Below are 25,335 nucleotides of genomic sequence, written 5' to 3'. Positions count from 1 at the left end.
TTCTATTCTATTCTATTCTGTTCTATTCTATTCTATTCTAATTTTCAGACACAAACTAAAGGTTCAGATAACAGAAGTAATTCAGTACCTGTTCTCTTGCTTATCTTTCCCAGATACATTAGGGAGTAAAAAGGTTTTTAACTCAGCCCTCTGTGATATAATAACCCATTGCCCCCCTTTTTTTCCCCCTTTTGTTTGTAAAATCAAAGAGGACATAAAAAAACATTTGACAAAAAGCACTTGATCAGGATAGAAAAATGTATAGTTTTACATTTTACAGAACTTGTAAATAGTTTTATGTGTGGGCCATGTGATGTGGGCTGGGCAGGCAGTTGTTCCTGCTTTGTGAGGCAGAGTTCAAGATTCCTTTGCTACACAGGAAAAAAAAAAAAAACACCAGAATTTTCAGGGCAGTTTCTCCCATTAAAGTAAAGCAGACCAAACAGATACGACACAGGTGAGCACTCCCCCACTGCTCACTCCGCCTTCTTTCCTAATGAGTTTCCTGCTTTTGTGGGACAGACAGAGAAGAGCTGCAAAAGAGTAGGAGGTATGTGATCGTCTAGAAATTGCTTTGGATTCAGAACCTGGAAAAAGGAGATTCTACTTTCCCATGCAAAACTCATACAATGGGATCTTCTCGTTGTTTGGTACCTTCCCATGTTTAGTAGTTTCCAACTTTTATTTTCAAAAGAAATCTTCATTGTTTCCCTACAAGAAAACTCGAAAGGAGGAAGGGAGAGTTCTAACTGCTGTCCTATTCTTGGGTCAGAACAGGAAGCAGCAGTGCACATTTTTCCTTGTGATGAAGAGAGAAGTTAAACCATGACTGCTCCTACCCACCGAGACCTCTTTCTGGTAAGTATATGCTGAAAAAGAATGTGTTTCTTCTGAATATATACATTTAACTATTTTTGCTGTAACAAGGGGACATATTTAGTGTGCAAAAGTGTACATGTTACACAATGTAACATGGAACTATATAAAACTGTATATTTGTTTGGAGATGCGTATTCATAAAAAACATGCCCCTTGTGTCATGCTTTTTTCCTTCAAAGGGGTCTTCATCAAAACAGGGGGGTACATGTAGGTTAGCAGAACACATGTAAGACAATTATGGTATTCTTGAATACCACAGGTCCCTAGTATTCATTCTATATTGACTGCTGTCTCTTTCACTGAGATGGGGTCTGGAATGCAGGACAGAAAGGGCTCTTGTTTTTTAGAATGGTGCAAAAATAAGCACATCAACAGAGAAAGAACTGAGGATACAGGCAAATATTCAAACTATGCCTACACTTTGCAAAAACACACGTACCCTAGCTATATCCAGAACCTAAAGTAACATTATTGCTATAATGCTACAATGAAGTTAGATTCTCAATTTAGTGGGGCAGATGGGCCCATTAAATAAGGCTGCTTTTCTTCTGGGATCTGAATGAATATTTGAATGTTCATTATGCAACATACAAATGTCCCAGAATTAACCCTTAAAGTTATTCTGTGTTTCACTTTCATAGTAACCTCAAATCTGCATCCCAGACTGCTCTATTAAGCCAGATCTTTTTAGATATGCCTGGCAATAAGTGCTTAGGGTCTATTTATGCATTTCATGTCTTCCAACTGTGTGTCCGAGTGTTCCTATTATTCAATATGCATTCACACAGGAAATTCTAGCACATTTACATTGGTGTGCATTTATGCGGATTTCGCAGACTTATTATGTATGTGCATAGTTCATGTTCTCATGATGTCCTTTGCTCTAGTATGTATGTTCTTACTTTGGTCATGATACTTATAATGTGTTTATATTCTCATGTTTCATGTTGAAAAAACTGTTCCATCTTCCACAGATGTCTGTCCCTTTAACTGCTCATCTGTTCTCAACTACCTGCTACCACCATCTATACTACCATGTGGTTAGAGACACGCTGGAAGAACATCCGCCAAACCTTGCTGCTTCTTTTCACTGCTGCTCTTCTCATTGGTGTCACCATGCTGGCCATTTCATCTAATATCAACCCAGTAGGCTATTTCTTTCTAGGGGTAGGGGGAGTGTGCCTGGTCGGCTATTTGCTGAGTGTGTTTGTTGAGTGTTACCTGAGGAATCAACACCGACATGACGCAAATGAAATACCTCCAAACAGTCAAAGCCAAGCAGGGTAAGCAGCAACCTGGTTATTGCTTTTTAACCCTCTCACCTCAGTCATGGGCATTTTACACACTGTTTTGCTGCCCTTCCCCTGGGGCAACAAACACAGACTCCATTCCCAAAGACAAAAGTTGTTTTCAGGTTGTTTTCCTTCATTCTTCAGGTGGAGGTTGCAAATATCTATGCCACACATCTCCTGTATCTTGTTCAATATGTATTTTCTTCCCCCCGGAAACTGATTCACTAAAAATTTCCAAGGTTGAACAGATCCAGGCCCAGTTTTATTTTACTTTGAGTAATCGAGGCTTGCCAAACAATGACTCAGACAAGGAAAAAGAAAAAATGCTGAAGCAATACTGAATCTTATTTGGGTTTAGTTCTATAAAACTTATCTCTGGAGCTACTGTTCCTTGGCAAACTTTTTAAAAGAAACCTGTATCTGGATCTGTTTCCAGTCTTAAAATCCCAATTTGACAATAATAAATCCTGATTTTGAGAGGCTTTGAATACTTCTTTTTGGCTTCATGTACATTTGCAGGTTCTCAGTATCACCTAATTTAACCCTTGTTTGCCTACTATAGTTGACTAGTTTGACTTTATTTGTATCTTTGCTTCCTTGTATAATCCAGGTAATCAGTTTCCACACCCGTAAATGACTTAACAGTCTCAAATACAGGACCTGTGGGAGGAGAAAAAATGTTACTATGTGTTTATTTTTAGAAAGACTACAAAAAAAAAAGTCTATATTGGGCTCTGCTAGCTTGGGGGCATACTAGAAGAAAATTAGTATCTTTTATTTGAAAATATGACCTGAAAAGAAAAATGTTCCTAAAGTAGCATTTTTTCTTTGCAGATAATTCTTCTCAACACAGAACAACTAGTCCTTGTTTAAATGAAATGAAAATACTAATTTTCTTCAGTTCTTAAAAATAGATGAACATTGATCTAATGTATTAAAAAAGCAAGGTCCTGTTTTATTCCAAGAAATAATCAATAGTTAACAATTTGTCATAATAAATTTTAACTCGTAGGAGATTTTAACTGAGGGACATCAAGCTAAGCCTAGTACACAGAACTGAACAGTGGGGGTGACTTCACTTACTCTGGGGAGTGTGGGAAAATGGTCAGATGAGCCATTCTCTGTACCAGTAAGCAAGACATTAAGTTGGCTGGACAAGTGAACTGATCCAGGGGCAGAATACATACAGCAATACCACGTGAGATACCCTGTCTCAGTCTCATCTATTTGTTGATTGTAGCATGGTCCCCATAGTACATAATCTGTGCTATCTGCCTCTGCATAAACTGAGCAGTAAAATAACCGATGTAACTGGCCTTCCTCTCTTGCACAAGGGTGAATGCTGCCTATGAAGCGCCCACCTATGAGGAGGTGATGACCATGTCATCTCCAGCAATATGGACAATTACATCCAACCCAGGCCCAGTGCCCTCGCCATTGAGCGAGCCTCCTCCTTACAGCGTCGTTATCGAATCCTCTGGTCAACAAGAGATTATGGTCGAGGCTCTCCGGGTGTCAGTGCCACCAGACACGAGGCCCACCTCTGAGACAGACACAGGCTCCAGGATACAGCTGCAGCTGGTGTTGCCCCCAAGACCACAGCGGTTTGTTTCAGACATCCATGAGGAGAGAGATATTGAAGACAGGTTTGAACCACTAGAACCACTCACTCCACCACCTGCTTATGAGAGTGCCATCAGTGATGAGGTCTTTGAAGATGTTTGCCATCCCTCTGCATTATGATTACTTTCACCTTCCATGAATACAGAACCAAACCCTTACCCTAATACAGAATGCTCTTAGAAAGAAGGTGAAAGGGCTGAGATTTTTCATGCCTGAAACTGTAAAAGTTTGTCTCACCATTCTTTGAAACAGAGCTGAACTACAAACACAGCTTCTGATGTCACTAGAATCTTTTTGCACAAAATAAAAATCGATGCAATACCACAGTGCTTTGACTTCGCAGATACATAAAACCACCGTGAGGAAAGTTGTGTTATATACGGCAACATTCTCAAACTGAAGATACACCTTTATGGGGGAAAAGAGCAAATCATGAGAACAGACAAGGTTATCAAAGAACCTCTGAAGAAGGACTGTAAGATGCAGCCAAAAGAATCTGCCTGGGAAAAGGGAGGAATAGAAACAGCACTAAGCACGTTCTGCCTGTGCATTACAAACAGCAACATTGCTGAGAGCTGTGCAGTCATCAGCCACCCGGAAATCCTTACAGAGAGACCAAGCCTGCACTTCCTGGAGTTGCTGTTTTGCGGCAACAAAAATTTATGGTTTGTGCTGTTTGTCGCTGCCCCTCTGCCACACCTGTGCCACATCCTCAGCTGTGCTGCACTGGAGCATGACTGAGGGGAGGGTGGCTGTCTGCATCTGGAAGCTGGTACCACCCAATATGTGTCACTTAAGGTAAAAAAACTGATGGCAAGCATGGCATCATGAAATTACTTCTGTTCTTCACAAGGTTCTCATCCCACACAGCTGGTAGTGTGCAAGAGGGGGATAAGTTTTCCTCCTGTAAGAGAGGCTGGCAGTGGGATATACACATATATAAGCATCCTCTGCCTAGATCAGTAGTCTTGGTGGCTCTAGTGCAGGGTGTGTGTCTCTGCTGTAATACAGCCCCTAACAGATGGCTTGAGATACTTTATTGTCATCATGGCAAGGACTTGCACGGAAATCTCTGTAACCACGCTGTACTCAGAGGCTTCTCTCTGGACTCTGGAAAGGTCCAGTCTGTCTGCCGAGGCCAGAGCTGCAGTGGAGAGCACCTGAGAATAATAGTCCCAAGGCACAAGTGTTCTTCATCATGATGGCTCTAGGCTGGAGCCAGGTTTTAGCTCTCACTGATCAGTGGTGATGTGCAGTCTCTTAAAATGGGTGAGTTAAACTGAGAGCCTCTGCAGTGTCAAAGTGGTCTACATTCATAGACCATGCAAGGAGACATTCACGTCTGGTGAATGTCCAAATTAAAAAATAAAAATAAAAATGGTGGTCCGAATCGCCTCATGAAGGAGAGCAGCAATCATCACAGCCTTGCTCGTATGACTGCATCATCTTGAATTCCTATGAGGAACCATCAAACCACAGCTAGAAGCAAACAAACTATTTCTTATAGTTTGATTCTTTATAGTTCAAAGAAAAAAAAGGACTCTCTATGTTGTTTGTAAATAAACAGGACTGCATTAAAAATTCCTGGTGGCATCATTTATATTTCCTCCCAAAACAACCACTCCACAAAGCCATGCTTTTGGCTCACATTCTGCTTATCTGATAATCTTGGCTTAGAAAAAGGAGAGGTGTTCCATTTCTGAATGTACAGCTACATCACTTTAATATCATTAGTGATGAAGGAGGTATGATACCTCTATCATAGAAGTATTGTGAGAGACAAATTTGCTGACAGAGGCAATGTGATTTCTTTAAAGCCAATCACTACTTGCATTTCCCTCCTCTAACTGCAAACAGAACAGAAAAAACCTCACTAAAAAGTGATATGGGTAGACAACATAGGCATAGAAACTTTGAGTCTTAAACTGGGCAACTCTGTGTGTACCAAACTGCCAGGAGTGAGGAAGAAATTCATGTAACCACCACAGATTAAAAGCTGGCCAAAACAAAGACCAAAAATGCCATCAGTTATGACCACTTGGATTTTGTCTTCAGCTTCTGTAAGGGTTTTCAAGCCTTTGGACTTGTGTTAAGCTTTAGCATGTGGAACTCCTGCACACCAAGGAGCAACCATCTGAAGCTTTACATGATGTTTTTGTAAGTCCTATGAGGAACAGCTGTGGGAGCTGGGGTTGTTTAGCCTGGAGAAAAGGAGTTTCAGGGGTCACCTTATCACTCTCTACAACTACCTGAAAGGAGGTTGTAGCCAGGTGTGTGTGGGGGTGACCTATTATCCCAGGCAACTAGCGACGGGACGAGAGAACATAGTCTTAAGCTGTGCCAGAGGAGGTTCAAGTTAGCCATCAGGAGTTTCTTCACAGAAAGGTTGTCAAGCATTGGAACTGGCTCTCCAGGAAGGTGCTGGAGTCACTGTCCCTGGAGGTGGATGTGGCACTCAGTGCTATAGTCTAGTTTGGCAAGGTGGTGTTTAAAGGTTGGACTCAATGATGTCAGAGAGCTTTTCCAATCATAATGACCCTGTGATAATATGACAAGTGCTGCGAATTTGCTTATGCTAGAAGGATGGTCACTTTGATCTTCCGTTCGTATTTCACATGTTCTCTGCAAACCCTGTGTGCTCCCTGTCTCCCTCTGAACTACTGCGCGTTATCTTTTCTGATTTCAGCTGATTTCCGCTGAAACGCACGTGTGACAAAACACAGGAAACAAAACCTCTAAAATTAAAAAAAAAAATAAATTTCCAAGAACCAGTATGTTCGCAAGGAAAGCTGTACTTGTTAACACTCTCTGCAGACAGGACCATGCCACGCCTCTGCTGTGCCGCACTACAACCCCCCGCCATGATTCCACCCCTCCATCCCCCGCCCCTGAGAGGCCGCGCCCCAGCCCGCGCGCGGGCAGGAGGCGGCGGGAAACCGCTCCCGCTCCGTGGGAGGTCACGTGACGGCGGGAAAGCGGGTCTCGCGCTTTGAATCGCGGGTGCCGCCGGGAAAAGGCGGGCGGGAAGGGCCTTTTCCGTCTGTTGTGAGCGGGAGGCTGCCGCCCGTGCTAGCCCTCCTGAGCGAAAAGTCGGGAGGAGTGCGGGTGGGTCTTTGCCGCTGAGTGTGCCCGGGTCTCCCCTCTTCTCCCAGGATGCTGGTGGCGTGCGGAATGCAGCGGTGTCACCAGGAAGCGCTCAAGAAGAACCGGGTGATCCTGGCGAAGCAGCTTGTGTTGCATGTACTGGTGGAGCACATGGTAGAGAAAGACATCATCACCCCGGAGATGGTGGAAATGATACAGGTACGCGGGGTGGGCTCGCCTGCGCCGTGGCCATTATTTCTGGCTAAGCTCGATGTCGTTCTTAGGAGTGGCAGCATGAAAGAAACCTCGCCTGTGTGTTACCTGCACATTTTAACGTGATTGCATTTAGGGAAAGAGCAAAGCCGTGTGGGGTTTGATTGTAGCGTGCAGAAGAACTGTGAGGTGCTTTTGGCAGTGTGTATTTTGTCAAAAGTTCACTGTTCGGGTGCTGATGTGCAGTTGCAGCAGGCTGCACTTTGTGGATCGGAGTCCTTTGTTGTCTTTTTCAGCCTTTTTTTTCTCCACTCGTAGAAGCAGAAATAGTACACGTTTCCAAAAGAACACCGTGAAAGCAAGTAAATGAATACGTTGTCAACCAGCTTGTTGTGGCACGTTTCACACAAAGAATTTGTGCTGTATATGTGTTTTTGTAAACTGCGTTAAGAACCTTGCAGGATTCAAGGCCCACTCTCAGCTGACAAATGGGCCTGTGTTTGTAGGCCTGTGTTACTTACCCTGTGCAGAGGGTACTATGGAGAGAAGTCATTGGAAATAGCTTGGGATTTCTTCCAGAGGGAGGGATGGTAGTGCACTGAACACCATGCAGGATGGAGATACAGGTCTTCAAAGAAAGCAGACTGGAAAGGAAATGACTGAAGTTGCACGGCAAGGGCATCTCAGGACTCAAGTAAGCAACTGAGAGAGTTTTTAGTTCCCTATAAAGTTGATGGTCCTGTAATAAGAACAGGTTATGAACTATTTTCAGGGCATCACTGCTTACAGTGTAAACCTGAGACTGATAAGATTCTTGATAGCAATGACGAAATAACTTCCAGATTAATTTTGAGTCATTGTCAAAGATAACATGAATCACTTTGCATACTTTGGCTCAGTGTCAAAGATAATGACAGGTTCCTCATGGGACCTGCCAAGTTGTGGGAGATGCGGGCAGTCTTACCTGAAATAGTTCAAGTCCCTTCTTGTACTGGTTTTGTCTGGAATCATTTCTTCATAGTACCTGGTGCGGGGCTGTGTTTGGATTTATGCTGGAAACAGTGTTGATAATATAGAGGTGTTTTAGGCATTGCTGAGCAGCGCTTACACAGAGCCAAGGACTTTTCTTCTCGCCCCACCTCAGCAATCATGCGGGGGGTAGGGGGGTGAGGCACATATCTGAGACAGCTGACCTCTACTGACCCAAGGGATATTCCACAATATTTGGTGTCATGGTCAGCGTATAAAGCTGGGGGAAGACGAAGGAAGAGGTGAACTCTGAGAGTGACAGTGTTTGTCTTCCCAAGTCACCTTTTCACGGGATGGAGTCCTGCTGTTCTGGGGGTGGCTGAACACCTGCCTGCTGACAGGAAGCAGTGAATTAATTCTTTGTTTTGCTTTGCGTGTGTGGCTTTTGCTTTACCTATTAAACCATCTTTATCTCAAGTTCTCTCGCTTGTTCAGTTTTGATTCTGCCCACTGTCCTGCTGGGGAGGGAGTAACTGAGCGTCTGTGTGGTGCTTAGCAGCCCATGGGTCTTGAACAGCAACATTGCTGAAGTATGGATGATTAGTAGGGATGTTCATTTGATGGCCTGCAGTTTGTCACTGAAGGGAGAGTGAGGTGAGGGGAAGGAAAAGGGTAAAAAAAAAAAGCCCTCTCAAAGTTAGAGTAATGCCAGAGATAATACTCCTTTTGGCAAGGTGCTGCTATAGTTGAGACATATTAAACTGAGAGGTGAAGAAGACTAAAGGAATCTTCCCCTCCAGGTGTATTTGAGTAAAAGGAGATGCTACAATACTCAGTAATGGATTATCAGTAAGGAGAAAGGTGTTATGATGGATAAGTGAGGTAAAGAGTAATAGCTTAGTGAAAAAATTCTGCCTAATACAATATACACACATAACTAGGAGTTTAAATGTATGTAAACAGCAATAGCAGCCTGAGCAAGAGAGCGAAGGGACTTGAACTACTGTTGCAGGGTATGGATCTGGAAATTGCAACAAAAATGGAAATATGGCAGAGGTGGGCAGAAAGCATTCACAACTGGAACAGTAGTACTGCAAAATATGCATTGTACTAGAAGGATAGAAATGAAGGGAACATTTACAGGATAGTACTAGTCATAACAGTACCAGAGAGAAAAAGTAAGATGCCTGAAAAAAAAAATCACTTGAATGGAAAACACTTTGTCTTCCCTTTCATTTTTCTGTTGTAGGTCTGTGAATTTTTAATATTCTTCCAGTCTCTGGCTCAAGTGTGAGCAAAGGTCTTAGAAGTACTGCTAGGTAGCCTGTTCTTGAAAATGCATTCTGATGCCAGTCATCAGGTACTTTAGTGGAAACAGGAGGAGCCAATTGTCACTGTGTCTGATAAAAAAGCGTAGATTTTTCTGGATATTATAACTAATTGGTTCTATATATATATATCTCCCCCTGCTCCTCCAGTAAGTCAGGAAATCAAGATCAGGATAAATAGTTACATTCTAAATCATACTGTCTTAAAAGCACAACAGTGACATTGGTCCTGTGAACTTGATTTAAGATGAACAAAAGAAGATGATGATTCTGGAAATAGAGCACTTAAATAATCTTTTGTAGTCTAAGGAAAGTCAAATAAACCAAGTAGCTCAGGGAGATGAAGTAAGGATGAAGTTTTTTCAAGTGTGAAGTGTGAAACCAGTACTGAAACTTTACCACAAGTAAGAAAAAGGGGGGAGGGGAGGGGAGGGTGTTGCCGGAAGAGCCACAGAAGACAAAGGTGATTGAGTTGGATGAAGAGCTCATAAGGAATATGAAAAGTAAAGAGTTTAAGGTGTACATTGGAGAAGAATTAATAAACAGAAGCAGCTTCCTTTGATGTCTGAAATGTGGGGAGATAATAGGATCTGACAGGAATGAATTTAAATTGGGTCATTCACAAAGATATTAAACAGTGTGAGTTTTTTTCCACTATATACACTTTGAATAAAGAGTAAAGAAAAAAAATTGTGTTTTCTTTGTAGTGAAGATGATGTAAATAAAATTATCTAGGTGAAGACCCAGAAGAGGGGAATTTTGAACACAGAGCAAAAACAAGGTGAAAATAAAGTGGGATAGTGGAAACAGCTGTTTTTAAGGCAAAGTCCAAAATCCACTTTTTAAATGCCTTCTTCTCAGAGCATGAGATGTTCTTCCAGAGCTCTAGGATGGACCTTCAAAATGGCAGATAAGATAGCAAGAGCTTTGCTCTTTAAACAGTTGGAACACTCTATACTGTAAGCAAAGATTGAGACCATGTAGATTTGGAAATTTAAATACTCTGTGTTGATCGCTAGACAGTAATGAGAAGGGATCGCTGGTTTTGACAAAGTGATAATAAATTTGTTTAGAATGTTTGTAAAATATGTATGATCTTTTCACAGATTTTGTGTTTATATTCTGGCTCAATAAGACTAATATTATGGAATGTTGACAGAAATTCAGAATTTGTTTTACAACCAGTTCCTGTTATGCAGATTATCAAACCCATCTGTGAGGGTACATAAATAAATTAAGGATGTATTGGAAAATAAAATGAAAGAAGTGTGTCTTAGGGAAGTTTTACTTCTGAATGTTTGCTGAACATTATTTAGTGTAGTCTAAATGTGGTGTTGATGTGGAAGTTAAAGAGGTACAGCCTTTTGGGTGTTTAATGAAACATTAGGGAAGAAGTCTTCCAAAAGCTGACTGGTATATATACAAATATGATGCATACATACATATGCAGAATATGAATGTTATGGAAATTTCTTAACTTTTTAATAAAACTTAAAATCCAGTTCTTAAGGTCAGCCTGTGTTCTTAACTATGATTTATGACTTAAGAGTCACAGACTACGGAAACATTAAGTGAAGAAGATGAGTGATCCTCAGTTCGTCTCAAACAGCTGCAGGCCTACCAGAGAGAAATAAACAATTCATATATACTTTGGAAATAAGCTCTCAATTTACTTTATTAGTTAAAATAAAACTCAATGAGTTTACAGGAAGATATAAGTGTACGGAGCTGGTTATTTTCTGTGGACTAATGGAGAAGTGTTACTGGGAGAAAGGGGAAAGTGCCTTCATACCTCTGGAAAGGCACAAGTGTATGCACCTCTAGTCAACAGTGCTCTGAAAGTTGAGGATTCTATTGGAATAGGGAAAGGTACTGGCAAGGGGACAAGGCCATTTATGAGGAGCCTGAAAGAAAGTGACTTGTTTACTGTAGCAAATCAAGACCACTTTATAGAAAGAAGTTTGATAAATAAGGGAAAGGACAGGAGAATACTGAAGTCACCGTTGATACAAAAATAAATGCTGTTAGTCATGAATGAATCTAGCTCTGAAATTCTCAATAGGTTTATGAACATTGGATCAACAAGATTTTGCAGTATACTAAACTATTTTTTAAATTTTATGAAAGAAACCAGGTGATGTGATGTCTTCTGTAGCAGAAGATATGTGCCTCAAGGCACTGTTTTCCTGTGATTGCTGTCTTGTTAAGCCTTAATTCTCACCAGCTGTTTTCAATCATCCACCAAAAGGAGACATCTCAGATCTAAGTGATAATTAAAAAAAAAAACCACAAAACTTATTTATGATATCCAGTATTTTAGTATGTGATTTTTGGTGTCTTTTAGATTTCACGAGGAAGGTTATTATTGTATAAATTATACATTTTGTTGGCAAATACCCTGTTAGTGTTCTAACAAATAGAACTTCTTGACAATGTTTAACAAATACATTAAATTTCATTTTTGATGGTTACTTTTTCACTTAGACTAGAATATATTGCCTCATTGGTCTAAATGTTACAGTCTGTACCTACCAAGTACCATTGTGGAATTGACTGTATATAGTAAGTATTTTACTTAATGTTTTCTGGAGGATTTGAGTATATGCATGCGACCATAAACCATTGGATAGTAGTGGAATCGTGTTTTGGACTCTTTGTATATTCAATGAGGAAAAATAGATACTATTCCAACGGTAACTGGAAGTAAAAGTTTGGAGAGAATATGGTGTATTACTGTGCATGGTAATGTATGAATTGTTGGCTTGTTGTATTGTTATATGCTCTCATCCTTGAGCAAATAGGAACAGAGGAGTGTGAACAAAATCAGCTAGGAAGTGTATAATAATGGATCTAGCATAGATAAGCATAGTGGTGAAATGTATATCTGAAATTTAAAAAGCAGTTGTTCTGATAATTCATTGAAAATTAATTGTGTTGCATATTACTTAGAACGTGGATTTTGTTTTCTTTTCCTCTGGGTCTAGGCGAAGTCTGGGAGCTTTGACCGAAATGTGGAATTCCTCAATTTGCTGCCCAAGAGAGGCCCTAATGCCTTCTCAGCCTTCTGTGAAGCTTTACGAGAAACCCAACAGCAGCATCTGGAGGCAAGGATCTTGAAGACAGTGTCCGACCTGAGCCATGAGATTGCAAGGGTATAACAGTTTTTAAAAAATAAGACGGGTGGACTGCATTTCAGATTGGGTTGGGGACAAAGGACTCTGTCAAATGGGGAAAAAAACCAATTGTTTACGAAAAACAGGATGGGATTTTGTTGCAAGTTGAAGCTTGTAGAAGCCTTAGTAAAAACAGAGAGGAGGGAATTTGGGAAGAAGAGAATTTTCATGCTACCACCAATCACAAGTGGAAGAGACCTCTGGAGGTCACCTGGCCTGACTCCCCTGCTCAAGCAGCATCACCTTCAGCAGGTTTTCCAGGGTCACGTCTGGCTGGTTTTTGAATATCCCTAAGGATGGAGATTCCGCAACCCCTCTGTGCAACCTCCTCCAGTGCTCAGGCATCCTCAGAGTAGAAAAGTGTTTGCTGATGTTCAGATGGAGCCTCCTGGGTTTCAGTTTGTGCCCATGGCCTATAGTTTTGACATTGGGCACCACTGAAAAGAGCCTGGTTTTGTCCTCTTTACAGCCTCCCTTCAGGTATTCATATGCATTGATAAGTTCCCTCTGAGCCTTTTTTTCTTAAAGCTGAGCAGTCCCAGCTCCCTCAGCCTCTCCCCATATGTGAGTTGCTCCAGTCTCTTCAAGTTTGTGGCCTGTTGTTGGCCTCTCTCCAGTATGTCCATGTCTCTTGTATAGAGGAACCAGAACTGGACACAGCACTCCAGATTCAGGCTTGCCAGGGCTGAGCAGAGGGGAAGGATCACCTCCCTTCGTCTGTGCTGCTGGCAACATTCCTCCTAATGCAGCCCAGGGTACTATTTGTCTTTGTGCCAAGCGTACATTGCTGGTCCCTGTTTGACATGTCCTTTACTGCCAAGCTGCTTCCCAGTTGGATGGTCCCCAACATATATTGATGCACGGGATGGCTCCTCCCCAGGTGCAGGGCTTTGAACATCTTTTTCTGAACTGTACAGTGTTCCTGGGTGTTCTTGCATCCAGCATGTTGTTAATGGATGTCATCATTAATCCAAAAGCTGCAAAGAAAATATTTTCTCCAAATTTTTTTGTTTTAACATTCAGTGGTTCTCTGAGTAGGAAGCTACTGAAAGCTGGTCTTGTCTGTTGAGGAAAGAGATACTTATATTTCTTTCTTTTGGTGTTTTTATTTTCACTTTTTCACTATCTGTAGATGTTAGCATTGAACTAAAGGAAGAATTTTGCAGATTCCATATTCTTAGTGCATTGGCAAGGATGGAAACTCTCATTAAGCATATATTCTACAAAGGAATGGAGACAAGACACTTTTGAACAGAGATGTTCCCTTATTAAAACATAGGATTTATTAGATTACGCTCTTCTGGGGTTTTTTTTTGTTTTCAATTGTGCTTTACTATTCAAACAATGAAATCTTGACAGCAGACAAAAATATAGGAATCACTGGACAAATTTCTGGCCAAAACAAGGAGGATATGGTGACTTCAGTGTAAGGTTTCCAGACTGAGAATTTGGGTAGAAGTAGAGATGAGCAAAGAAAGGAAGGAGTTTTATCTTGAGAGAAAATGCTGGTGCCTTGTCATGATATTTTGTTTGGATGTGAACCGTAATATTATTTTCAAGTCATTTTTATGTGTAGGTAAATGCATGTATCTTTTTTCCATGATAACTTAAGGCTTGTACCATAGATGAAAACAATAGCTGTTTTATACTACTTTTTTTATGTATTGGATGTCTTGTAGCTTGAGCACTGTCATGGATCAGATCTTCCATTCCCTGTCAGTGAGTCCTGTAATTCAAAGAGACCACGCTGGATTGGTGAGTTGCGTGTGACTTTGTGGGTACTTGATTTGATATCTGTTTGGCTGCTTCTAATTTCTTAATAGTCTCTTAATTCAATTCTAGAAACAAGCTTGCCACCACTTTGCTCATCCCAGGAATACAAACTTGACAGATGAAGAGAGTGATTTAGGCTAGAAAATGGAAGTGAAATAGAGAACCAAATTAGTTTCTAGTCAGCTTCATTTACTCCTACAGGAAATTTTGTTGCTTAAAACAGTACACGTCAGTAAAATTTTAGATTTTTCAAAGACTTCCTTCTTTGTTTAAGATTTGTAATGGAGTTTCACTGAACTAGAGCTGTGACAAGATACTGATTTTGGGCAGTATGCCTTAACTTTAACTTATTACTTGGAAAAAGCAGTCTAAGTATAAGGCCTTATGTGTGTTACGTGAGCACAACTTGGTTTTCTGTAGCTTCTGTCGAGTGCAGCAAATCAGCTTTTTTTTGACATGCATTTGTGACTTAGACCAGGGAACTGTTCTAATAAATAGTTGTTGGAATGAATCTCCTTGCTAGTATTTATGTTGCTTGTGATAACGTCTGGAGTATTCATTTTCCCTAACTATTTTTTGGAGACTTTTTTGGGGTTGTTTTTTTTTGTTTATGTGCAATGGTTTTAGGGTTTGATTGTTTTGATTTTTTTAGAGCATATATTCCTCCATCCAGGAGAACCATGCCTCAAAAGGCTGAAAAAGAATTTCAAAGGAGATCGTGAATGTCATTAGCTCAGTTTCTTCGGTACAGAGGAGTGTTTGCCTGCAAATGGCAAATAGTTGATTATCATTCCCCTCATCTGCTGTTATCCAGAGAGAAGTGTTGCGGCAGATAAAAAAAGAAAAGGGCATTGCACTTTGTGAAAGTTGGAAACTTCTCATTTGATCACTTATGCATGTGTTCAGCATGGGAAGCCTTTTATGAAAGGAAAAACAGTATTTTGTTTGAATTTTTCTAGCAACATTTTGTCAGCCAAACTGTGAAAGGAATAACATACTGTGCAAAATGACAGCACAAGGCTCTAATTTTAGATGAGAATGGTGTTTTCATTCTGTAGACCCAAATTCACTAGGCCTTAGATAAGTCTAGCCCACATACAAGCCAAAAAACAAGTCACCAATTAAAATAATAAAAAAAAAATACCCTTACAGTATGTTTTTCCTGCTGTGTTTCATTTTGTCTCTGTAGTCCCTGATCTGACAAAATTTTTAGGGGTGAGAATAGTATAATACAGAAATATGCAGAAGAGAATATAGTTCAGAATTTGCAAGTTACTTCCTTAATGCAGAGACTTTGTGATTGAAATTTATTATTATTGATATGTTTACCTTACACAGGACCAATGGAAGTTTCCTTGGATAATGGAGATGGTCACTCAATTCCTCCAGTGAAATATTGCACTCCTGAATTTTATCGTGATCATCAGCACTTGGTAAGTCATTAACAGAGAAATTCTTAAGATGTGAAAGTTGTGAGGTGTTTGGTCTATCAGCTGAACACCTGCTACTTAAAATTTTTGAGTTGAAACGCTTCACTGGGATGCAGATCAGTGCTGTGCTATTTGTGTAACTGAAAGGTGTTACCAGTTGTGATCCATTTGATGTAGTTCTCATTTACAAGTGTCAAGAAATTGAAGTTCTGTAACTCTATACAAATTTCTGCCTCTATTTTTCATTCATGAAGAGCTTGGTGAAATGCCTTTTGTTCTGTTGCTCTGTGTAAGCTGTCAGTATTATTGCCTCAAATTTATCTGTCTGTGTCCTCATCTTCTGTATGATGACACACCCTGTAAATGACCATAGGGTCATTTCAATTAGTAATCACTAACAGACTTGGCTGTTTCAATTGCCAGCTCTACCTGAAAGAGTCCTTAGGCTTAAAGAACCAGGTCAGGATTCTGTGCTGGGTAGTACTAGGTAGAACATCCTGAATTTCTAATCTTCTGCTGCAGTGTTTGAAGTTATGTAGGTAGTCTAATCACTTTTTGTTTATTCTGTTTGTAAAGCATGGGTTGTGGTGGGGTGGGCTTAAGGAATAAAATTATTTTGTATAATGGGGTAAATACTTCATTAGGGTTACACAATGTGCTAACAACACTTCTGTCAGAAGCTCTTTGTATAGCAAAACAGTTTTTTTTCCTTTGTGTGTTTGTTTTTGTTTGGTTGTGTGGTCGTGGGTTTTTGGGGGTTTTTTTGAAACTGTCTATTGAGGTGACCTGATTAATAAGCTGTGCCAGTGTGAACTTGACTGGCTCCTTTTACATCTATGCCTGGATACACCTTATTTGATATTCTCCTTTGGTATTAAATTTTACTTCCAATTTACAGGAGTATTAGTAACTGAATTACTATTGATTTGTTGTTGTTAGATTGGTAGGGACAAAGGGGGAAGTTAGTTTGAAGATACTCCTCTTAAATTAGTTCTTTTCCTGTTAAGCTTTTTTGCCAGTCACATAATTTTCAAGATCAATGCCTGACAGTCTCTTGCTGTTACAATTGTACTCACATGCTATTTTACACCTCTGTCTGCTCCCAACAGCAATTAAGAAATACTAGCAATGTTATGAAGTGTTCTTCAGTACCATTGATGGGGATAGCGGAAATATGTGGGGCCCTGCAGGGGTGAGGGTGAGGAAAGGGGAAAAAAGTTAGCAAGAGCTAATTTGCAGTTTGAAATGAATAAACTGTGTTTCTTTTAAAATGAGAAATAAACCAGTCCAACAATAATAGTATCATAGGCTTATCAGTTGTGGAAGCTTGCAAATACAGGAATATGATATCAAGTTGGTATGTAGGGGTTGCTGTTCTACTCTAACACACTATTTCTTTGTGTAGTTTAAATTTATCTGTTTTAAATCTTCTTCTCAGGCATACAAGGTGGTATCAGAGCCCCGAGGCTTGGCACTTATTCTCAGCAATGTCAGCTTCAGCTGTGAGAAGGACTTGGAGTATCGCAAAGGGGGAGACGTGGACTGTGCTTCCCTGGAGATGCTTTTCAAGCACCTTGGGTATCGAGTGACTGTTCTTCCTAATCGAACTGCACAGGTAAGGAGGTGGATCCCAGTACTTCACAACTGGTATGAATGAGAGTTTGTAACTGTTACATAATCATCATGAGATGTTCCCTTTGGTGTGGAACTAAGCTTTGAACAGGAAGGTGTGAATTATCGCTTATGAATAGAATGGGATAATGTCTGCTCACATACTGATCAATATGAGGAAGCTTGGAAGGCAGAGCTCTTACGATGGAAAGCAGTATTACAAAGGACCATGAGAGGTACTACTGCAGTCTGACTCTAGTACAAGGTGCAAGAATTTCTAGACCACACCTTGCATGTGTTTTTAAAACACAAATGAATAAAGTGTACACTTGAGATAGACTTTTACAGTGTTCTGCTGCCCTAAAAATTAAACTTTGCAAATACTTGATGTAGTATTTGCAAGTGTGGTGTTTTCATGTCCTTTCATTGATGAAGTCAATTGTTGTCCTATTTATCAGTCTTCCAGTATCTGTGCAGTTAAGTTCCACTTTTTCCATCTTTGCTTTGCTAAAGAAGAGGCTGTGTTTCACTTAGGAAAGTTAGTAGTGTTCTGTGACTAACTTAATCAAGCCACTATCCCTGGGAATGGAACTGCTGCCTTTTCCAGCTTGTTCTTATTTCTTTTAAATCCCTGTGAACCCAGGTGGTACAAAACCTGTTAAAGAGTGTTTTACTCAAGAAAGCAGCTTTTACAACATTATAATAATACTTTTGCACCTACCATGTTGTCAGAGTTTGTAAAGTTTTTCAGTTTAAATTATTTATTGACCACTATTGACCTCTGAAGTCCCAGAGTATATATCTGTTAAGTTGCTCCAATATACCAGTCAGACTCAAGTGTCAGTGTAAAACCTTTGTAAAATACCAGTTAGTTTCTTCTGTGTTGAATCCACATGTACCAACTCAGGTACTTGCTGCATCCCCCTATTGGCCAAGTGATTCTTACTTCACAATGTCATACTTAGAACTGAATATTACATAAAAGAACAAGAACATTTTGCTGGGTTTGGGTGGGTTTTTTTAAATAAAACACATCTTTTTACTATAAACTTGTTCTATGTGGGTGGTGTTTTGTTTTTTTTTTTTGTAAGAGGAGGGACCGGTTCTGTTTTTCCATAAATATTGACTTGCATTCCCTGTGCAAGTCTGGAAAGGATTAAACGGGTTTTTTTATTCTGTTCCAGGAGATGCAGAATGCATTGGAGAGATTCTCCAAGCTGCCAGATCATCAGTACGTGGATTCCTGCGTTGTAGCTTTGCTTTCCCATGGTGTGGAGGGTGCGGTTTATGGTAGTGATGGCAAGCTACTACAGGTATATTGCTGTATCCCGATGTGGGGTTGTAGGTTGTCTCTAGGAAAGTACCAAGAAAGAGGGGGGAAAAGTTTTTAAAAAATGAAGTGATAGGAGACTGAGGATTCACATTTTTTTTTAAATGGAAAAAATAAGGGCTTGTGGGAAGAAAAGGGCAGGAGTCTGTGAGTGGTCTGGAAGATAAAGACTGGCGAGTAGGGGGAAATTATTTCATTCTCTCTTTCTGTACAAGTACTAGGTAGAGTGCAAGAACTCAAACTAGCAGTAGGTGGGGAAGGGGTGTGTTTGTCACATGCTGAGTTTGGAGATAAAGGAGAAAATACCAAGACTGATGAGGTAATAACCAAAATACAGGGAAGCAAGGTGAGGCTGGGTTTGGCTTATAGAAGGCTACAGTGAAGAATATTTATCTTCTTTCTTCTCTCAGTTGCAGGAGGTTTTCCGGCTCTTTGACAACGCAAACTGTCCAAATCTCCAGAATAAACCTAAAATGTTCTTTATTCAGGCCTGCCGGGGAGGTGAGTGCCCAAATGCTAAAAGTACTTGGCATGCCATTAAGGCTCGTTTTGCACACATGCACACCCTCACATTCAACTTGCTGTCATCTCTCCTGTTTGCTTCTCTCAGGTGTAAGTGGGACCCATATTCACCTCCCTCTGCCCTGCTGCTGCCACTGCATCTGTTGCTCTGTAAGTGTCTTTTGCTCTGCATGAGGTGTGTGCATTGACTTGCAGACCTCAGAGCACCTTAGTGACATAAAGCTCTGTCATACCCCACTCATACATTGAGGCTTTCTCATACTGTGCCTGCATTAAGGGGAGTGGGGCATACGGTGCACAAATTGCAGCACAGCATGGAGAGGTACACTGGCACTGGAGTCTTGTCTGAGATCGTGTCTTTCTCTTCATCCTCGATGTGTTGCGTCTCTTGTGATTGTCTCTTGAGCTGTCAAAGTTGGTTCCAAGTATTTTTGGGGGGGTGTCTTTTTTTACTTTACCCTAGCCTGTTTTCAACCTCAAAATGGCCATTCTTTCTACCCTATTCCTCATACTGTTAGAGAATTCTTATGTGCTAATGTACAGAACTATTTCCTTGATTCTCATACACCTGTTCTTTTTCTATGCTTTGTGGTTTTTGTCTTTTTTTTTTTTTAATTCTGCTATTCCTTTTCCTTCTTTTTGTAACTAAACACATATCTGTAACTAACCACCTTTTAGATCTGCTAATGACGGAATTTTTCCATCAAGTGTTTGCACTTTCTGAGATCGCTGTGAAATTGCAGATACTCCAAAGTGAAGTTCTGTCTTATGGTTTTGTTTTTTCCCCTTATGATAGAGATTCTAGTGTATATGCTCTTTCCCCTGCTTTTCCCTTGTTCCTTGCAATTGTCCTTTTCTTTTTATTTTTCTCAAGCTTTATAGTTTGTCCTCTAGCCGAGAGGATAGTTCATTCACCTGTTATCTAACCTTGTTTAATCCCAATGCAGGGAAAAACCTAAAGTCTACGTGAAGTATTTTGGCAATCAGAAACATTCCAATCCCTCTGAGTATTTGGAAATATTGTAACATGCATGTTTACAATATGTAATGAATGTGATTGCTTTCCTTATGTTATTGAACGTTTAGATACTCTTGAGCAAATGTGAATGCGCAGACTCAGTGTGGAAATAAATGTAATGAAATAATTGGTAATTAGGTTTATTTGACTGTAATGTTACCATAACAAGTCTGTTAAGACTAACAAATCAAGCTTGGCCTTTTTATTCCCAAAAAAGTTGCAGTTAAGAAAGAGTAGTAAAGTTTCCTATGCACAATACTTTAGAACTGGGATACTCTGAAAGACAAAGGACTGAGACTTGAACAACTGAAAGGGAAAACTCTTTCCTCGATTAAAAAAAAAAGGCAAAACCCTGCCCTTTCTAACCTCTTTTAAACCTTGATTAATAGTTGGAGGGGAAAATCAGTTACAAAGTAATTAATTGTCAACAAAAATGTGTACCCTTTCATGTTAGCATTCAAAGGTTAGACTAGCCAATACAATTTTTTTTCAAAAACAGCATTTAAAAGACTGTATAAATAGTATGGAAACTTTAGAATAGTAGTAAATCTATCAATGATGTACAAGTTAGCTGGAGCTATTTGAAACAAAATGAGAAATACACAGGTTATTCTTCTTCCCTAATGTTATGTAGTAAGCCTGCTCTGTGTTCTATTAATGGCACATTAAAAAATGTAGCTAAAGAAGATTCAGTAAAGTGTTAATTTCCAAAGAGCCTTTGGCAGGAGTCTACTAAAGAACTGAAGTAGTCCACTTACAGTCATGGATCAAAAACCAGTGGCTACAGAAAACAATGGGAAAAGTTTCAGTATGACATAATGTAACTCTGAAGCTGCTTTATATCTGTGTTTAGTGTAGTAGTTGATCCAGAAGAGTAAAGAACTGTGCTAAGTAATGATAGATGGGTAGTTAGCAGTTATTTAAATCAGTTGGTGAAATACCTATCTGGCAGCTTCAGTAAAATGTGAACAGACTAGATCAATCTGTGTGGCTGTTATTGCTGATATAAATTAGAGGTTAAGTGTGCAGAGTGTTTTACAGGTTTTAGTTATGTTGGTAAGTTGACTTGAGCGGTGTTTGAAGACAAATGCACAAGGAAGATGTGTAATTCTGAAGCTTTAATCAAAAAAGTTTTGACTTTTTACATAGTGGGATGATGGCAGTGTGAATAATATAGCTTGACTGTAAAATTACCTGAGTCTTATCTGAAATAACAAACACCGTAAACAGTACACTGAATTTTTAAGAAGATAGAGAACTGAAGGGATTTGGAAAACTGTGATAAAAGACATGAAAAAAGTGTGGTTAAAAATGGAAAAATTTGCATTGCTACCTTAAAGAGATGAGGAAGAAACTTAATGGAAGTCATTTGAGCTATGGAGCATTATTCTAGGCTGTATCTAACCTGTCAGACAATCACAGCCCTCCCACTGCTGCTTTCACTTTAGAGGAAAAGAACAATGTTGCTGACTTATGAACTGACCATTTCCTGTGCATAATTATGAGATACCACTAGTGCCACTGCCTGTAAAAGGGTTAGAAGTCCAAATGTACTTTGAAGGTTTGAGCTGGCATCAAAAACTAAGAACCATCTAACAGGAAGGCCTTTGAAGTGGACACTTTCATCTCCTAAGACTAGTCTGACCCATGCTGTTAGGAAGAAAGTAGAATAATAGATTCTCATCTTAAAAGTAAAGGGGGGGAGAAGGCAAAATTATATAAAAATGTAGCTTTAATTTTCTTACAACATATCTGAACTATCAAAGTTATCACCACCTAGATTATAATGGAAACTCTGCATCATGTAAAAGAACCAATTAAGAATATCTATACTTTTATAGTACATACTAATAAATCTTAGAAAAGGCATTAAATACTCTCTTAAGATTTTAAACTAATCTCCGTGTACTGGAGTTCTCATATTTGGGCTCAGATTATTTTGCATTTTTCTGCTGCACAATTTATGCTTTTGATTAATACAAGCAGTATTGCAGTCAGGTTTTAGAACTAGGTGAGATACTTGGTCCATATTTTCTATATAGCTTGGAGGTAGACCTGAGCAACTAGAATTATAGCACTTGTTTGAGTTCTGCAGTAAATAGGTCTTTAGCAGTGCAAACTGCACTAGACCTTTTTGGATATTTTTCAGGTAGGTACAAGTGGAAAATCACAACTTTATGGCTAGGCATCAAATCCTTCCATGCATGGTGGAGAACTGTCAGAAACTTCTCTTCTTTCATGGTTATCCCATGAACTGCATAGGAAGAGGGAGGAGCAGACATCAGCATGCAGACCAAGTCAGGTTAAGCTGAGCAGTTGTTGTTGTCTGCATTAGTTTGTGCAGAAGGACTTTCAGATGAGTTTTTAAAACAGCTGAAGAAACTTAAAGTTCATGCAAAAGCTTTCTGCTTGGCAGCGGTTGTGGCATTGCTGACCAGAGCCCAAAAGTAAGGAAGTACAGGAAAACTACACCCAGTAATTCTGGATAATTTCCCCCCCCCCCGCCCCTCCTTGTTTACTGCCACCACAGATAAGTTCGACCAGGGAGTGGATCAAAGAGATGGGAAGGAACGGTCAGATTCCTCAGGCTGTGAGGAAAGTGATGCAAACAAGGAAGAAAGTCTCAAGCTGCGTCTGCCTACATGCTCGGATATGATCTGTGGATATGCTTGTCTGAAAGGTACTGGGTAGAGGCCCTAATTGTTTGTGCATAAAGAGGTTTTATGTGTCTGTGTTCCCCAAAAACTTCATCATAGACGCTTTCCTTTCAGGCACTGTGGCCATTCGAAACACCAAGCACGGATCCTGGTATATCGAAGCTCTCACCTCTGTGTTTGCAGAGGACTCCCGAGACACTCACGTGGCTGACATGTTGGTGAAGGTAAGCAGGAGTGTGTTCACCCTCCCACTTTTACCTGGTTTTTGAAGAGCCTTTCGGTGCTTCAAAATGGTAGGATTAGTCTACTGTTAAAGCAAGTGTTCTTGCCTTGTTTGTAGCAAAATTACTATTTGTTTCCCAGTTCATATTTATTTATTTATGTGCAGTTCCATAGCAGTTTAACCAAAGTAAAAATGCAGTTTCTTGCACTGCTTTTGTTTCACTTGTGTGGTCACATGATGAACTTGCAAGAAGAATTAATCTTTCTTGCCAGGAATTACTTTTCTTCTATAGAAATAACTTTCTTTTTCAGGTGAATTCATTCCCTGAACAGGCACACCACATAGCTGTAAAAGCTCTAGTACTCACATAAGGTAAAGATTGAGAAAATCGGGGAAGAAGGAGTGAAGAAAGCAGTGTGATCACGGCAACTTGAGCTGCTGTGGAACTGCACCCTAGTTCTTTCTCCTTACGGTTTAGAAAGGCAATACAAAGAGGACTACTTAATATGTTAAACAGAAAACAATGACATTTTTCTTCCATCTTAATCCTTCCAGTCATTTTATTTTTTTTTATTTTTTTTAATATCACATCTAGGTGAATAGGCAAATCAAGCAACGAGAGGCTTATGCCCCAGACACAGAATTTCACCGCTGCAAGGAAATGTCAGAATATTCTAGCACACTCTGTCGGGATCTTTACCTGTTTCCTGGCTATCTACCAGGAAAATAACCTTCTGTATTTGAAGAGGGATACTGCCAAACCTGAACTTTGACTATGGATGTCTGCGTTTTTATTCTTATTGACTGTGACAACATCAGATGTGCAAGCAAGGAATGCTTCTTCATCTGGCCAGTCCAATTCTTGCTTGATGTGTTTTTCTAAAATATTCTGGCAACTCTCTTTGTAATCTGATTCAGTTCAGGGTTTAAAATTCTAATATCCTGATTTGCTTTGTATGTATAGAAATTGATGGAAAGAGGATCAGCACTAGAATTTGGAAGACATGGGAACATCCTTTGGAAGGAGATGTGAGGACATTTGTAAACAAAGTGAAAGTGAAAATGGACTATTAGTACAACTTTAAAAAAAGTTAAGCCTTTCTGAAAGGAAAATTAGTCATAAAATGCTACTTATCTTATGCTTGTATTTTAAAAATTTTAAATACTTTCTGTGTGGTTCTTCATACAGGACAGTTTACTACTGTGTATATTAGAAAAAGAGCTCCCTTGTAAAGGAGAATCCTCCCCCTCTTTAAAATGAAAGGTTATGTTCTCAGTATTCAGCACTTTCCTACCCATTGTGATCACTTAAAAGTCTATTTTTCTACATTCTTTCTATAGTGAAGTTATCAAGAGAGTTACAAGACATCCCAGATTATCAGCAAAACAAATAGAAACCTAGACAAGTCTGCAGAAACTGCCCCAGAAATAGGTTTAAATCTATAAATTGTAGATTAGTTCCCCATAGTCACAAGAATGAACAATTGCATGGAATATTATTTTTCAGGAATTTGTTTGCCATACTGACAGCATTCAGTCCACCAACTTCTCAGGAGTCTATAAATTGTACTGTACAACTGAAGCCCTGAAACCCTACAGCCTTGAACAAAAGGATCGCTTGTTTTTTTTTTAATTAACAAAAATATTCAAGGCAGCTCTTTACAGTCTAAGTATGTTACTTAGATTATTTATCACTGGAGTTTGTTTCCTTTTAAATGAAAGGGAAGAGTTTCACATTATTACCCTATTATGAGTTTAATTTCTTCAACCATGGTCATTGGAAAGCATAATCTACCACTTCTTTTGAAAATTTCCTTCACAGTCTCTTCAAGCTGTAACTTGTCTCTTGCTGTGTCCAATTGCAGTTACTCCCATTTGATGTGATGTGGGAGATGGGCATTTTTCTGGTTTTGTGGTAGAGCCTGAATCCTGGGATACTGGATTACATATGGACTACAGGCTGTTCACTTGAGTCTCAGTCTTCTTCATTTTGTAGTAGTAAGCTAGCATAGTTCCTGGCTTACTCCTTTTCTAATGTAAGTATGACTTTTAAAATATTTTTTTTTTTCAGGATAGAATTATGAATAGGAAGCACAAAGGGATATGAAGGGAGGCTGGAAAACTAGACATATGCTTTTTTATTCTTCTGCCTAGGAAAATGAAGGCTGAGTTTCCTCCAGTTGACAAAGGTGCATCATTAACATTTATCT

The 25,335-nt window shown here is 39.7% G+C and overlaps 2 protein-coding genes across 3 annotated transcripts; both read left to right on the top strand.

Annotated features, from left to right (window-relative positions):
• Nucleotides 1-470: 470 nt before the first annotated feature.
• On the top strand, nucleotides 471-4,670 carry TMEM139 (transmembrane protein 139). The gene is made up of 3 exons (XM_025895336.2): nucleotides 471-858; nucleotides 1,854-2,162; nucleotides 3,506-4,670. Exons 2-3 carry the CDS (start codon nucleotides 1,915-1,917, stop codon nucleotides 3,912-3,914), a joined length of 657 nt encoding a protein of 218 aa, XP_025751121.1. The 5' UTR covers nucleotides 471-858; nucleotides 1,854-1,914; the 3' UTR covers nucleotides 3,915-4,670.
• Nucleotides 4,671-6,804: 2,134 nt separating this feature from the next.
• Nucleotides 6,805-24,644, top strand: CASP2 (caspase 2). Of its 2 annotated transcripts, none has more exons than XM_018074576.2 (10): nucleotides 6,805-7,097; nucleotides 12,373-12,540; nucleotides 14,241-14,316; nucleotides 15,673-15,767; nucleotides 17,203-17,379; nucleotides 18,560-18,688; nucleotides 19,116-19,206; nucleotides 22,776-22,925; nucleotides 23,017-23,126; nucleotides 23,721-24,644. In XM_018074576.2, exons 1-10 carry the CDS (start codon nucleotides 6,948-6,950, stop codon nucleotides 23,853-23,855), a joined length of 1,281 nt encoding a protein of 426 aa, XP_017930065.1. In that variant the 5' UTR covers nucleotides 6,805-6,947; the 3' UTR covers nucleotides 23,856-24,644. The 2 variants fall into 2 exon arrangements, with proteins under 2 accessions (XP_017930065.1, XP_017930066.1); XM_018074577.1 differs by lacking the exon at nucleotides 23,721-24,644 and adding an exon at nucleotides 19,316-19,377.
• Nucleotides 24,645-25,335: the final 691 nt, after the last annotated feature.

Source organism: Manacus vitellinus, unplaced genomic scaffold (genome assembly GCF_001715985.3).
Source record: "Manacus vitellinus isolate BGI_N305 unplaced genomic scaffold, ASM171598v3 scaffold_28_pilon, whole genome shotgun sequence".
NCBI lineage: Eukaryota > Metazoa > Chordata > Aves > Passeriformes > Pipridae > Manacus > Manacus vitellinus.
The sequence above is the reverse complement of the archived record's forward strand: the minus strand, read 5'-3'. Positions and strand labels throughout refer to the sequence as shown.